This window comes from Manduca sexta, chromosome 21, assembly GCF_014839805.1.
Source record: "Manduca sexta isolate Smith_Timp_Sample1 chromosome 21, JHU_Msex_v1.0, whole genome shotgun sequence".
NCBI classification, from domain to species: domain Eukaryota; kingdom Metazoa; phylum Arthropoda; class Insecta; order Lepidoptera; family Sphingidae; genus Manduca; species Manduca sexta.
This window is the reverse complement of record NC_051135.1, coordinates 1,129,795-1,146,967: the sequence shown is the minus strand read 5'-3', so window position 1 is coordinate 1,146,967 and position 17,173 is coordinate 1,129,795. Positions and strand designations below refer to the sequence as shown.

Below are 17,173 nucleotides of genomic sequence, written 5' to 3'. Positions count from 1 at the left end.
GCATTTGCTGAAAATAGAGTTTCAAGTACCTACTACAATAGCGCTGGCGTACGAAAAACTACGATACGAATGTGGTTGCTTTAATAGTGAGTGAAGTAAGCCAAATGAACAAATTAAATCTTTTCATGAGTCAAGTAGTCAATAAACCTTTCTACCAATGTAAGTATATTCAATAAGTTTAAATATTTATACTCTTTACATAAAGTAATTTTTTCAAATTTTGTATAAAACGATTTGACACTTGTTGCAAATGTAAATATAAATAATTATTCTGTTTACGCAATTATTTACATAATTAACATGAAATTCTTCATTAAATTTTTTCATTAAAATTTTATCCTATACGATCGCAGCGCCACCCTTATTTTCCCTGTTTTGATGGACACTTTTTGATACACTGAGACGGTGCTCCTTACCTCTGTTTATAGATGTACGAAAAAAGAGATATTATCAGAATACATACATACCAATTTGACATAAATTATTGCATAAATATAAGTTTAAGAATTCATTTGTTTTTATTAAAAACAGACAACAAATTACTGTGTTTACTTTTGAATGACGTATCAATTAAATCCATAGAATTACATTTCTGAACGTCGCAAGTATAATGTAGCTAAATGAAAGAGAACTCTATTATTGACGTGTATATTTATCCTTGTCTAACTAAAGTCGTTTGGTAAAATGTTGACGAGAGAGCTTATGTTATATGTCGAAATTTAGTGTATTTTTATCTTAGTTACATTTCGTTTTCCTTTCTTTTGTTTGACGGTCGTTCACTCGTCTGTTTTTCGTTGATTTGGCCGTTCCTGGCCTAGTTTTGCTGAGTTTCATTCCCAATTTATCTCCAATGTAGTTATTTAATCCCTTATTTTTATAATTTGTTGACATGATTAAGTGATCAATATAAAATGCCTGGAATAAGAAAGTATCGGCGTGATACCAGCGAAGTCAGCTGTTGTTTAAAATATGTTATATTTGGTGTTAATGTTTTGTTCTGGGTAAGGTCGATTTTTATTACTTTTATTATTCTTGACGACGGCAATTGGAGTAGAAGAAACATGTTACAATACTTATAACGCATAAATCCTAACCGTAATCCGAACCTAAATCTTTCATAAGTATGGCTTTATTATTACATCTTAATAAAAAAAACATCTCCGCTGCTTACTTCCATTATAGATGACTATAAGATGTTTCATCTCATTGCACGTTCTTAATGTAGTCAAACGTTGTTATTGTATCTACTTTCTAACCATTGGGGTCAGTGAATACATCATTACTCATATTAATTGCGATAATATAACAGTACTTTGTGTCTTAAACCAATAAGATCGTGAACTTGTCATGCTAAACAGTTATTACGTTTGGTTGGCCTTTGCTTTCGCAAAAAATAATTGAATATATAGATTTCATTCTAAATTTGAAATCATAAAAGAATTTTAAACAAAAGTCACAAATTCAACAAATCTTTTAGAAAATGTTATAATAGCTGATTAAAATATCCAAAGCCTAACAAATAATGAGTTGGTTGCAATACTTTTGTTGTAAAATTATTGTCCAAAATAGCAATAATTGACTTACAATTAAACTTTTAGTATTTTTGCTTATGTAGCATATTTAGGTTTATTATTTTGCAGATTAACAATGTCATGAGTCATGTTAATAAAATCAGGTGAAGGTTTTTAACAATATTTTCATGGATAGGCCATTTCATGCATATATGCTTCTAGACCTATGCTTCATAATTTTTAAAGGATTTTTAAATTAGATTTGGAACAAATAGTATATTTGACCCTATATGGAATATTCTACAGCCTTCCTAGCTGACAGTGACTGAAGAAAGTGATGGGAATAGTTCTATCATTCTATTTGTAAACCAAGTAAACTGTTGTATGAAAATGCAGAAAAAACTGTTGTCTTGCACCACACTATCCCACTTATAAATTTTAATTATGAAATTCAAGGATACTCAATTTTGTTCACTAATTTTAATAATAAGAAAATTTTATATATTTCACTACTGTAATGGAATTAAAATAATATAAACAAATGAATTTATTTGATAGATTATCTGACTTCAATAAAACAAATTAAGTATTTGGGCAATTTGTGCCATGTTTGGTATTCAACTGAGTGAGATAAAGGTAGCAGAATAAGCTGAATACTGAATAGTACTTGTTTAAAATGTTTATTGGAAGTAAACACAACACATATATGTGTAAACATAATATTATGTAAATGCATTTGGCATATTTTATAATGTAGACCATAAAATGTAAACATACACAATGCAAATTTTATTCTGGAAAAGGTCATTCATGCAAACCTAACATGACCATTTATTTTTCGTCTCAAAACGGGACATCGGTTTATTTACGTTAAGTATAGGTTCTCAATGTAAAAAAAACAACTCACGCTTTTTAGAAAATTTGTACTTCGGCGGTCGAGCGTTGGATGAAAATTCGGAAAATCTCGTCTTCCCGAACAACCACAAAGATAAATTTTTAACTCAAGACTCATCTCATCATTACACACATTTTATTCACTAGAGAAAAGATTCGTAGGCGTTGTAGTAGAGTAGCAGCCCGGTCGGCTCTTAAATTTTCGCACGGTTTCGAAAAATGGATCAATTTTGTGTCCTGAGATTTTTGTGGGGACACAGGATAGATTACCGAAAAAAGGGACAGTCCCGTTGAAAACCGGACGTCCGGTCACATTATGCAAACCACAAGTAACACCTAGTCTTTTATAAAGGCTTCTTTAGTTTCCATAAATAAAATGAACTGGAATTTTCAATATTAATATACATAAATAACGATGATGGTAAAAAGGGAATAAACACTGCAATTTGACCTAATTATATTTATAATACACAAACTCAACTATTATGGCTTCGAATTTATTAATAACCGAAAATATTATATACATTAATTAAAGTACAATCAGTTTTATCAAATTCAATTTCTGTTGAATATTTTCCTGTGGTAGAATTATTTTTTTGTTTAAATACAATTTTAATACTTGTAGGTTTTTGTACCTCAAATGAAATAAATTTTTGGTACATCTGTCAAAATCCAATTTTTCATAAATGCGAAAAGCTGGTAAGTTGAAACTTATATCAAATACACTTGTTCAGTTTTTTAAAGTAACAGAATAGGCATATCCATTTTTATAATATAAATAGGAAAGTAATAGCAGTCTATAATTTTTTACGGTTGAACCACTGAACCTGTTTCGATGTAATTTGCCATGGAGATAGTGAAAGTCTCTGGGAAGGACTTAGACTCCTTTTTGTCTCGGGAAAATATATAGCATGAATTTTATTCCAGAAACCTATCATGGATATGGAACCGCAAGCAAAGCTAGTGTTTTTAGATTAAACTGTGTCATACAGTCATAGGAAATTTTTGAGTTTGCTATACTACTACACTCCACATATCTTAACACCACTACATTTGTGCCTCAATATTAGCAATTATTGTTATTACTTTGTCAATGTTACAGCTCTATAATGCTATAGAGAGCAAGCCTACAAAAGTTACAAATTCCTATCACTCATAACTCAATCTCATACCATTTATATATTAGTAATGTAAGAACTAAAAAACAAAACATATAAAATGTATATTTTAGTCAAGTATGTTTTGTATGCTGGTCTAAATCCAACTATTTAAAATCTGACCTGTATAGTTAATATAATAGCTTAAATAACAGCTTACAAAATTTTAATGCATAATTTTTGATATAGACAATCATTTGGTTGAAATAAAGCACACATATTGTGTCATCAGTGAAAGGCATAATCTTCAAGGCTATATTGTGATTTTAATATTTCCTTGTTCACAGTTTCTTGGTTTGATAATACTGGCTGTTGGTGTGTGGGCATGGACTGAGAAAGACACTTTCAACAATTTATCTAGACTAACCAGTATAGCTTTGGACCCAGCATTCTTATTGATATGCATTGGTAAGTTAAATATGAAATGAATCTCTTGTATAAATATTAAACTAAATTCTTTGTGGACATATTGTAAATCTTACAAAAAAAAATATATTTTCATTCTCATGAAAACTTACATCATATTTAATTAACATTTTAAACAGTTTATTGAGACATGTATGACCAAATGTACTTAATATAACTAAGCCAATAAGTCCCAAAACTTAATTCATAGTGAAAAAGATGAGTTTATTAGTAAAATTTAGCTGCTTCAATGACACATTATGTATAATTATTAAGCCCTTCGATATTGTTATAATTTCTCGTCTAAAGAGATATTTTCTGTTTTTTCCTTTAGCTCTGACATTTTAATGCAACATGTTCATTTACCTGGTGTATATCATGTATAAATAATAGATATAAAATGTACTAGCCAACATCCTTAATGCATTTATACGTTATAATATCTCAGGAAAACTACACCATTTTTATTTTCACTAATAGGAAGCTACATTACTCCTGAGTGCTATAGGCTAATTTTATCTTGGGAAAATATTTAATTCCGGTAAACATTTTCATGCAGGCGAAGCTGCGGGCAAAAGCTAGTAATATATAATATAAAGCACACAGATTATTAAATAATACCTATTAGTTAAATAAATCTATCAGAGATTAATAGAACTAATGAAACTTTATCAGAAAATCTTTGGTGATATATTATGCTGTAACAGACGCAAAGACTGCCAAATGGATTATTATATTTTGGCGTAGATACTTATATAATAAAAAGTGAGAGTTATGAGAAACCTTATTTACATGGTAAGATGCTATTTTCCATTTGACTTAATATTTGATCTGATAAGTATTTACAATTTAAATCTTCAAAAAAATGAACAAATATATGTCATATTAGCAAAGTTGATGTAACAAAAGATTGTGTTGTTTTGCAGGCACGATAACATTCATAATTGGGTTCACGGGCTGCGTGGGCGCACTGCGTGAGAACACGTGCTTACTGGCTTGCGTGAGTATTATACTATTGTTCAACAATTTCAGGGTGAACAGTTTAATAGCTCAAACTAGTTATAGGGGAGAGTGAGAACGATTGAACACTTAAATTTGATATCATGTTACTCAAAAACAATCAGTGGGACAATGTTGCCATCATAACAAAATGGTGGAAGCTAAAACTGTAAAATGTAGGAATAAGTCTACACAAAATATCTCCGAATGTCACATATCAAATTTTTCAATTAATAGCCATAGAAAGAATTCCCTAGAATATATATATTTTATTATAAATACTTAATAATAAAAAAAACTTTATGGAGACCAGAAAATCAAGATATGTCTAAAAAGAAAAGTCTTAGTTTACTCTTTTTTTTCCAACAAATTAGAATAAGTTTGAAGAAACAAAGGTGGTAGCCGTATTGTATCTGTTTCATACTCATTAATTTATAATGTTGCACATGCATATTATGAATGTATTGAATAAATTTACATAATAGTGTTTAATTTTACGGCAGGTATTGTGATGGATATGCATTCAATCATAGATGTATTTTGATGTTTGAGTCATTTTTGAGGTCTGACCAATTTTTTTTATTAGTTTTAAGCCTTAACATTGTAAATCTAACATTTTTCCAATAAGAAAATGTTTTCAGAAAATTTGGTTGCACAAATAAGAATTGAGGCTTTGTTGGACCGATTTAATTTTGTAGTTGGTTACAGCTAGAATCTACATTTCAACCATATTGTTCCTGATATGGTGTAATAGATACTAGAAATAGAAACTTGAGTTACATAATACAAAGTGATAAGTGATGTAAGACCATAACAAGATCAGTGTTTAGTTACTCGTACATATAGTAGAATCAGTATCTTACTAATACAATAAATGCTAAAGTGTATGGATAATATATATTGACATGTTTTCACAACAAAAGTTTTCGGATTTTATCGCGTTTTTTATAATATTTTAATTTTCTTCCCATGTTTCAAGTTTTCATAATCACGGGGCGGACTGATGTGTTGGTCGTCCATAAAGTCAAAGTTACAATATCTACCTACATTTTACAATTAAATATATATTTTTTTCGCGATTTTCGGATATAAGAAAATAAGTTTTATTTCGAAGTCTAACATTCGCGTAAACGTAAGAAATCAGTATGTTGATATGTTTTTTGAAAATTATCACAGAAATATAAGAAATTTACGAGTTCACATTGGCACTATAAGACATTATCTAAAGTCCTGCAGAAGTTAAATGTGCCTACCAAATGTTGCAACAATGAATGCACTCTAAGCCGCAACAAATGTGCAAGGCCACGCACAAAGGTTATTTTTGAACAGTGACTTTATAGATTGATAAAATATGTTTTCCAATGTACTATTCCAGTTACATTGTATTTCGTACATTGAGACTAAAATAGAATAGACTATTGACATTTATATACATTGAAAAATCTTTTGTCGTGACTAAGTATTATAAAAGGGGGAAAGGTTCCCTGCTACATAGAATGTGACTTGGTTTCCTACTCATTAAAAGGGAAGTTATCGTGTGGAATAGGCAGAAATAAATATGCATTAATTTTTTCTTTACAGTATGCAGTGTTCTTGGCGTTGTTGCTGCTGGCCGAAATGACGACGGGCATTTTATTCTTCGTTTTCAAGGATTGGGTAGGTAATATTTAAAATTATTTTTTTGAGTATACAAAAATGTTTTTTTTTACTAACGAATAAATTGTATATTATTTTCAGATAAAACTACATGTTACAACTGGATTCCAAACATACATCACGCATTACAGAGAGGATCCCGACCAGCAAAACTTGATTGATTGGATTCAAGAAGATTGGGTGAGTGTTGACTTTTTTAACAAGCTGCAATAATCTAAAAATGTATAATTTATGCATCGGTGGCGTAGTTGTTTATGTTACGACTACAGGGCTGAGATCTCGATTCCTCAGTTGGATAGTGATATTGTTTTTTTTTCTCAATCTGGAATTTGTGCTCGATATGGCTATAGGTTCCCCTCACATGATGGGACGAAATAACATGGTAAAAAGCGAATATTTTTATCGTAATCCAACCTACTAGGGATAAAAGGTGTTATGAGTGTGAATGTGTGCCGAGTGATCATTTTGTCGTAATGATTTTTTATGTTTTCGTGAATTTTACCATCACATAGAAATAAAACTACTTCATAGATGTTTTCGCGACTACTTCTTTAATTTTACTCCTGACGTTTCAATACAATTTTGGTCGTAATTAAAAGGTTCGGTGCGTTTTGATCGCTCCTTCTTACCGCGCATGTACAAACTTTGAAATGAACTTCCTGCATCGGTATTCCCTGAGTGCTATTACTTTTTCTTCTTCAAACTAGGCTTAAAATGAGTGCTCACGTCCCGGTAGCAACGGCTTTACTGTGCTCCTGGCATTTCAAAGTCCATTTTTCATATTTCTTCTTTCCTGCCAGCCCGAGCTGGCTTCTTTATTTACTTTGTATTTTCATCTTTTTTATATCCAGTATAAAATGTCTGTAATTATATAAGCGACATAATTGGAGTAATAATTCAAAATTGTCATGTACCTTTTCTTATCCTAAGTGCAACTATGTTCACCTACGTTATTAATACAGCATTTTATTTTATTTTCATGATGTTAATGTTGGATGTTGCTCACCATCAGGCGGACTGCTTGCTCGTTTGCCTTCTTAGGCAATAGAAAAATACACGGACCGCTTGCTCGTTTATAATATAACTAGCTTTTGCTCGCGGCTCCGCCCGCGTTATAAAGTTTTTCAGGCTAGTTTTCCATTATAAAAATAGTAGTTTCCCGGGAGCCTATGTTCTTCCCAAGGTTACAAACTGTCTCCATACCAAATTTCATCTTAATACGTTGGGTAGTTTCTGAGTTTAAGACGTTCAGGCCGACGGATGCAGCGGGGACTTTGTTTTATAATATATTTTTTTAGAACATTTTAAGAGGAACAATCCCGTCATACATCATTGTTGCATAACTTTAACCGTTTACGCAGCGCACGCAACGGAAGCTCTCAAAACTAATAAATTGTCCCCGTATTTGCAACATGTTTCATTTCTGCTCCGCTCCTATTGGTCATAGCGTGATGATATATAGCCTATAGCAATCGACGAACAAAGGGCTATCTGACGCAAAAAGAATTTTTCAGTTTGGACCGGTAGTACCTGAGATTAGCCATTACTGCTCCGCTCCTATTGGGTATAGCGTAATGATATATAGCCTATAGCACTCCACGAACAAAGGGCTATCCAACGCAAAAATAATTTTTCAGTTTGGACCGGTATTTCCTGAGATTAGCCATTACTGCTCCGCTCCTATTGGGTATAGCGTGATGATATATAGCCTATAGCACTCCACGAACAAAGGGCTATTCAACGCAAAAAGAATTTTTCAGTTTGGACTGGTAGTTCCTGAGATTAGCGCGTTCAAACAAACAAACAAACAAACAAACAAACAAACAAACAAACAAACTCTTCAGCTTTATATAATAGTATAGATAATAATATCAGCCCTGTATTATATACTTGCCCACTGCTGGGCATGGGCCTCCTCTACTACTGAGAGAGATTAAGGCCTTAGTCCACCACGCTGGCCTAGTGCGGATTGGTTGACTTCACTCACCTTCGAAATTCCTATACAGAACTTCTCAGATGTGCTGGTTTCCTCACGATGTTTTCTTTCACCGTTAAAGCGAACGATAAATTCACAAAGAATATACATGATTTTAGAAAAGTCAGAGGTGTGTGCCCTTGGGATTTGAACCTGCGGACATTCGTCTTCGCAGTCCATTCCACACCCAACTAGGCTATCGTCGCTATATTGCTTGCTCGTTTAGGTAGTTCTAATAACGCAATAAAAAAGTTCTGTTAAAATTCCAGCTGCAATGTTGCGGCGTGGAGGGTCCGCGCGACTGGGACCGCAACGCGTACTTCAACTGCTCGAGCGGCGCGGTGGGGTCGCGCGAGGCGTGCGGCGTGCCCTTCAGCTGCTGCCGCAACAAGCCGCAGGACATCATCAGGAACAAGCAGTGCGGGTATGACGTCAGGAAACCTACCTTTGTGAGTATTTGTTGGTTTTAATGGAGTTTTATTGTCCTTAAGTTAGTGTTGTGATATTTGGATATCCTGTCTTATGTTAAAGATATTGGGTGAGGAGACAGGGTAAATGTTGCCATGTATATTGTTTTGTTTGACAGACATAATAATGTTATGATTTATTTAGACTTCAGAATTGCCAGTAAGGTAAAATGACTATCTAAGATGTACATTTATACTTTTATGTCTATACTATTATATAAAGCTGAAGAGTGTTTGTTTGAACGTGCTAATCTCAGGCACTACTGGTTAGAATTAAAAAATATTTTAGTGTTCGATAGTCCATTTATCGAGGAAGCCTATATTTATAACAAACGCTATTTCCTAATAGCATCAATGAACAATTTTGTGAAACGCAACAAATATGTATGACGGAATTGTTCCTTTTAAAAGGTCTAAAAAATATAAAACTAAGTCTCGAGCCGTATCTGTGTCTGTCTGAACGCGATAAACTCATAAACTACCCAACGGATTTTAATAAATTTTGTTATGAAGATAGTTTGGGACCCCGGCAAAGAGATAGGCTATATTATATCGCGGAAAACTAACACGCGGGTGAAACCGCGAGCAAAAGCTAATGTAATATTATTTATACTAAAATGGTATTTCTTGGTTTGCACTCTGTTTGACTCATTTTTCAAATCTCATTCAAACTTTTTGGGAAGTATTGTTATATATTGCACATTTATATCGCTACGGCTAAATTGAACAGTCGGTTTAGTTTTGATGGTAATGAAGGATATATAGCAAGCCGCTCGGCTTAGCGACACGACTACCCATATAATAACAATATTGCATTCGTCATCCTGAAATATTATTTGTGGGTAGTAATGAAACTGGGTATCGAGTAGTAAGTATATATGTATAGTCCCCGCGCGAGCTCCGAGGAATCAGCGATCGAGGAACGGGACGGGTGCCGCTACGCTCGAACGTACCGCACACTCCCAGTACGAGTGTTGGCTTCATGCGAGAATTCACTAATGTTGATCTCGTATTATTTTAATTGTGTGTCGATTTAATTTTACGGACTAGTTGCAACACTTATTGTTAATTTATTATTTTACATACTTAATTTTGTTATTTGGTCGAACGGACAGCGATTGTAACCACAAACTACTAAATATAGTTTATTAAATTATCACTCTGAAGTCAGGGTAAAGTGTTGTATAATATTTAATTTATATTGAATTTATTAAACAAATTGATAGCGTATTTCGCCGACTAACCTTACCTACTTTGGTAACGTAATATCGACTAACCCCTTATTCATAGACGTTTTTTTATCTAAGGACGGAGTAAAGCTGTGATAACGAGTCTGTTTTTTCAGTGCTGACGGCATGGCAGCCTTCCCAGTGCGTAGATATAGGACCGTTGTAATCTAATACTGAGATACAACAATGCCATGCCGTCAGCACTCAGAAACAGACTTGTTATCACAGGAATACTCCGTCCTTAGATAAAAAAAACGTCTATGAAAAAGGGGGTAAGTTATCGCACAAAGCGACAGCGTCAACTCGTGGGTCCTCTCTGGTTTGCCGGCAAACCTGACAGCTACATGACATTACGCGTGTCACGGAAAAATAACCTTATTATGTAGTATATAAGGTTATATTCCCGTGACACACGTAAATGTCAATGTAGCTGTCATGTTAAAATTCATCGGAGATCGTGCGGAGTGTACACGTGTGCCGTTGTGTAGGCGGGCGGCGCGGGAGTGATCCACTGGCGCGGGTGCGCGGCGGCGGGCGCGGAGTGGGCGCAGCGCCGCGCGCCGCTCCTCGCCGCCGCGCTACTCACGCCCGGGGCCGTCAAGGTCACACCACGCGGGTCTCGTACATGCTGCGAGTAGTTTAGGGTCACTGCTAGCCTACTGAGTCGTAGCGAAGAGGTCAAAGTATGAATAATAAACCCCAATAACTATGATCCAAGAATAATCCAATCAAAATTAATCATTTTTAAGCCACCTGTAGAGTTTATTGTTGTGTTTTTGGTGGTAATGTATGGGAGTCACAACTCTAGCTATAATGAAACTCCAAAGATGGCATTAAATATATTACGTATTTCAAAGCTCCAGAGTACGTATAATACACAGTGGCGTACTTAGGTGGTAATAGTAACAAATCGTAAGACGTAGTAATTCAACAAGGGCGTACGTTGCTTTTATATGGGAGGTATGGTGTGACACAGCGTTCTCGCACAACTACGCACGTACACTTACATAGCTGCGCAAGTGTGTCTGTCCCAACACCACCTATATTAAAATTGTTATATTTTCGCGATTTAGGAGGTAACTTCAAACAGCTCATACTATAGCCTTGGATTGAAATCATAGCTATTATTTTAGAGGATGTGAGAAACTGTAGAATTCACAGTGCGGATATGGTCACCGACATCAAGTCAATCACAGATAAGAGATACGCTACGTTTTTTTTGGTGATACGAATATGAGCCATATTTTTTCGAAAAACTAGTTTGAATTTGCTTTTAACTTTAGTCTCATCGCTACGACTATTCGTTGGCGCTGACTACCAGAGTCGCTTATTATAAAGAGGGTCTAAACTTGTCTAAAAGTAAGGCGTACACAAATAATACAAATTGCGCAATTCTAATAAATATTGGCTACTTCATTTTCTCCGATATTTTGTGGCACTAAAAAATTTTGTACATACAATTTCACCCTATAAAAATAAAAATAGATGTGTAATATGATGCCTGAATTTAAGTACGTCTTAATTGTTTCGTACAGAAATAGGCCTCTCTTTTCACTAAGTGACTAAACTTTTCACGAGTATATATTTAAACAAAAGCTATTTCACGATATTATCAGTATTTTGATTCCGTCAGTTATGCGGATATATATGTTTTTTTTTCAACTTTAAATTTGAATTACTCTGCATTGATATAGTTAATATATTATCGTGAAGAAAGTATCACAAAAATGAACACATTATTGTATGATATTTTTTTTTATTATTGTACTTTGACTGGTTTGTGAATAAATTGTTTTATATAATGCCAGTAGAGAGCACTGTTTCTATTTCGTTGGATTCATTGTTTTCCGTTTCTTTTTGTTCTAGAGTTTTGATGTTGCTAAGATAATATATGACAGGGGCTGTATAGAGGCGGCCGAGGAGTGGCTCGACCGAAACCTGTTGACTGTAGCTACATCCGCTGTTTGTATCGCTTTTGCACAAGTAAGTTTTCATTCGTAGTGGCACTTGTAGGTTTGTATATAAGGTTTTTTTTAGTTTGTTTCATTTTATATTGCATTCAGATTAGCTTAGTTTGTAATAAAATTGTGTTTACACGTATGAAAAGGTATAAATATTAGTTAGCACATTGGCTGTTAATCCACGCTACATTTTCCATTGTATTATATTATTAAAGTTTTACTTATAATTGTCGCTATAGTGTGACCCCACAATTTTTGGATAAAATGTAAACAAGAATTACAGTTAAATAATATTAAGGTTGAATCTCCAATGAACATCGCAGCATTTTGTACTTCATTAACGATGTGCATGAATTGCAATAGTCAACTTTATGTTAATGTATTGACGCATTCGATATGAAGACAAATAATATCACATAAATGTTTACATTTTATCCAAAATCCATTAGCCCGAACACTCCAAATAATAAAACATTTTTCCAATACCAGATCCTGGGCATCTGCTTCGCTCAGAACCTGCGCGCGGACATATTCGCGCAGAAGGCGAAGTGGCACTGACAATCAGCCTCTCCTGCCGCCGTGTGACGTCACCGTCGCGCCGCCGCCCTCTACACCGCGCTCTACTCTTAACTCCGCCCGGGAACCTAACGAGTCACTCCGGGATAGTCCCTCTTGGCTAATAATTAAACAGGTCTCTTCGTGAATTAATTCAAGACTAAGGCCCGTGTTCACAAACGTTACTTACAAAAGTACGGAGCAATGCTGTGATAATAAATCTGATTTTCAGGACAGCTTTTGCAGTGTGTAAGCGTAGGGACGCAGTGGCTTATATTGACATACAAGTCTACTTTAGTTGGCTGTCGAAAAGTCAAATAAAACTGGAAATTACCGTCACTATGCGTTCGGTCGCACTGTGCGTCCTCATAGTATTGTTTGTGAATATGGGTGAAATGGTCACTGGTAGAATAGCAATTGTAGTGTTTCTAGGTGACCAGAATTTTATAATGCTGAGGCGGTAGTCTCGAGAAAAAGCAGCGAACGTAAACTCCTGCCATGGGAATTAACTGTTAAGTCACTCGAAATATTAAGAGTTAATTTCGAGATTGCCGTCCCTGATAAGTGAAAAACGACCGTGATGTCAGCGAGGTCACAGGGACTACTGGTTTCTAGATTATTCCAACGGGCAGTAATTTTACTTAGATTAGATACAGCAAGAATAAGCCTTTAGATATGTAGATGACTGACTGACTAAAAGGGCATTTATGATGCGAGAAAAGTTTTTGAATGATGCCTTACAATGTCCATACCCTGCTGTTTTGAATAAACGATCCCAATCGCTTTTTCGATGTATCGCTAAAACAGACCAATCAGAACAAAGTTTGTTTTGACATTGCAAATGACTCATTTTGATTGGTTTATTCTTGGCATCGGATCGAAGATTAAGATCGGGATTATTATTAAAATGGTAGATAGAAGCTTAAATCATTGTGTTTAAAAATTTTAACGCGTGTTATAACTGAATCGCTTCAATTTCATCTCTTACTATTCCCAGGCTATCTCATGAAATTTCTTGCTACTTGGATAATTCTTCGACTTTCCCTACCCTTACATCTGTCAAAGTGAATTTTATAAAATGTTATTAAATTGTTAAGATAGTCCAGTATCTAAATATCTATAGAGACGGTCAGTTTTAAAATTAAAATACGATATAAATCATCTTTACCTTTGATAGTGATACTTGGATACAATAAATCGCTAGATTGACTAAAACCTTGACGTTATAATATACATTATATATGGCATATTTTTAAATAAAACTGATACAAACGGAGCCATAACTCAACAATCCAAAAAAACTGAACTTACACCTTAAATATGGAAACAAAAATCCTTTTTCAGTATATACAATTTTATATCAAAATTAATTTTAAAACTGATTGGATTTTATAGTGAAGTGTTCAAAAATTCGCCAATATTAGCCTTAATGGGAGCTGTGAGATGAATCTAGAAAGAAATTAGTATTATAAAGTTACAGCCACATTGTATATAGGATTGTTACGCTGTGTAAAAGTCGATGCATTTCTGCCAATAGAATGAAAAAAAGTTATCAATAAGATCAATGATAACTTGTTTTTACGTGTTTTGAAAATAATAAAGGTGGTTAAAAATTTCTTACGATTTAGCAACGATTTAATAATAACCAGGTGTTCATTTCAATCGATATGATACGATATGCAAAATCGACAATAACACACTAAAAATGGAGAGTAAAAAATGCAATCTTTAAATCTATAAAATACTAATTTAAAAGAATTATTTTGATATTTTTAAGTTGTAAAAATCGATACTATTGATATCGATTAATAATTTGGAATCGATATATCGATTATAACGTACAAGAGTGACAATCCTAATGTAGATTTATAGATAGTATTAACTGATGTAGATCTAAACTGCCTGTTAAAGTAAAGCGCATAGAGGTCGAGTGTCGAGCTGCAGGAGAATAATGGTTGACAATATTTAAGTTACATTATAGTTAAAAAAGTATATTTTACTATTATTATAGGCAATACTCATTTATCCGTTCTGATGTAAGTTAGAAGCCATAACGATTAACGAGTTATCGAATAATGAGGAAATGTTAATTGAATCTCATCCCTAATGCAAGAAGATTCAGTAACAAAAAACATATAAATGAGATTTTTGAAAATTCTCCGTGTAAGTAAATGTATTTTTGTAACAGTATTGATATTGTACACAACTGTTCAATTTGAAGATAACTCGTTTATCGACTTAGAATAGGAATTAATAATTTGGGGCGTGTGCGTTTTTATACAATTTTTTGCCCTGGAATTTACTGTCCGATGAGATACATTGCCAGAGTTTACTTAATAGTGACGAATAACAAATCAATATGCTGTATTGACGTGAAATTAAAACGTGAAAAATTCTTTTTGCACAAGTTAGATTTAGTATAATTTTAATTGTAATCTGGTTTTCGTATTTTTTTTTACTTTGAAATCTCTAATTGAATCATCAATATTAACATTCCTTAAAGTGTTCGTTTGTCGTTTACTAATATTTTTATAATTTTTCTGTCCAATTTTTTGTATAATATATATGATGTCTTGTTTTAAAATCCTATTGAAGTATTATAATGAATTTATTATGTTCCACTAGTGTTGCAGATTTGATGCTCTATTGGCATATTTTGAATCGCAAGAAAATAATAATACAACTATATTTTTGCACTATACATTTATTTTTATGCTACACTCGAATTTATTTTTTGCTTAGGCTAATTTTATTGAGAAAATGTTTATACGGATTTGTGCCACGATGTTAAAGAAGTAGGTAATTTTAGCGTATTTTTTTCTTTGGTACTTCTACATAATATATCTTAATATATAAAAGTACTATTATAACGAGAACTCTTACACGAGCCTCTTGATCTCACTGTCTACGCCATTCAATCGAGTAAAGGGCAAATTTAATCCACAATGTTGATATACTGAGTTGAAATAGATTATATTCTCCTTAGCTCTGATTCCTCATGTCACACGCTATTTTGACAGTCCATAACGTATAGCCACGATTATGAGAATTGAAAATTGCATTCAGCCAAAGGTGGCCTTAGGGAAGGTGGACCGCGCAATCATCCGGGGTGCCTTGGGTCTATTTTACTATCTTACCCGTGAAATTGGTAATATCGGGGAACATTCGTTTGCTCCGACCGGGGCTTTACGTCGTGTTGTTTTTACTTTGCCTGGGGCCTCACGTCCTTTACGCCACTGTAGGATAGCAAATGTTACGAAAAAAACGGAACATGGTCAGAGAATAAGGCTCCTGGATGTTATACGCAGAAAGTACTAAAATTACCTACTTCTGATAATAGATTGTCAAAAGGAATTAAGAAATGCGCAAAATAGTACTGGAATTTATAAGCTAATGTTGGCTTCATTAGACGCAACATGTTGTTAATGTTATGCGGAATTTGCTGATTGTACATTATTTAAAATAATTTATTTATTATAAATTTAAGAATATTTACGCAGTGTGTGGTTTCTATGGTGTCTTATTTTATTTTGAATTATCACTTATTATAAAGAAAATGGTGTGGTAAAATGCTTTTTAAAATAATTAATACAACTTTTTATACAATTATGATGTTTACGTGAAATATGGCGTTAAAACTTAACATTACATTTTGAGCACACAAAATATAATTTTACGGTTTCTGCTTTAACATTATATAAGTAAACAATCAGCAAGTTTTGCTACCGACGGTGCCTTTATTTGCTGTTGTAAAAATATACATATTTAAATTATTATGAAACAATGAAATTATTTTTCTGATATTAAAAAGTATTTTGTAATTTTATAACGTTATGTTCGCTTTTATTAGACGTTAGAGATTGTATACTAGTTAAACAGATTTGTATTAAAACGTAGTGTAGACATTTATATTATTTCTTTATAAATGACTTAATATTTTACATACAATAAAAAAATGGTAACGCAAACTTTTGTATTGTTTATTCTATTCTACTTCCTACCTTCAGATCTATAGTATTAAGTATAACGAGATACAATTTTTTTTATTGTAGATATGGATAGCCTTGATGGAATGATAATAATGACTGACAATACACTTTTTTATTTTAAGTAGACATGGGTGATACAGGGTGATACAACAGTTAAAGTTTCGACCTGACTAATGAATTTAAAATAGGTGGGTTTTAGCTAATAAATAAAGTTTAAGTATTATATATTACTAGTATACCTGTCATGATATATGGGATCCAAATGGCGCGCTTTTTTGCAAGTTCTTAAATGATTCTATAATTAAGTATATTTATGTCTGCAAGAAAAGTATCAAAATAGACAAAAGTAAGACATTTTATCCCTTTAAGGTGTTT

The 17,173-nt window shown here is 33.3% G+C and overlaps 1 protein-coding gene across 1 annotated transcript; it reads left to right on the top strand.

The window, feature by feature from the left end:
• Positions 1 to 747: 747 nt before the first annotated feature.
• On the top strand, positions 748 to 16,777 carry LOC115451869 (tetraspanin-5). The gene is made up of 8 exons (XM_037440915.1): positions 748 to 1,001; positions 3,850 to 3,970; positions 4,894 to 4,967; positions 6,548 to 6,622; positions 6,704 to 6,802; positions 8,867 to 9,046; positions 12,160 to 12,276; positions 12,744 to 16,777. Exons 1-8 carry the CDS (start codon positions 912 to 914, stop codon positions 12,810 to 12,812), a joined length of 825 nt encoding a protein of 274 aa, XP_037296812.1. The 5' UTR covers positions 748 to 911; the 3' UTR covers positions 12,813 to 16,777.
• Positions 16,778 to 17,173: the final 396 nt, after the last annotated feature.

Bases quoted from the DNA above. Each gene is read 5' to 3' on its own strand.
- LOC115451869 (XM_037440915.1), top strand. From the start codon at position 912: ATGCCTGGAATAAGAAAGTATCGGCGTGATACCAGCGAAGTCAGCTGT. The intron at 4,968-6,547 runs GTGAGTATTATA...TTTTCTTTACAG, and splicing joins ACACGTGCTTACTGGCTTGC to TATGCAGTGTTCTTGGCGTT. The intron at 9,047-12,159 runs GTGAGTATTTGT...TTTTTGTTCTAG, and splicing joins ACGTCAGGAAACCTACCTTT to AGTTTTGATGTTGCTAAGAT.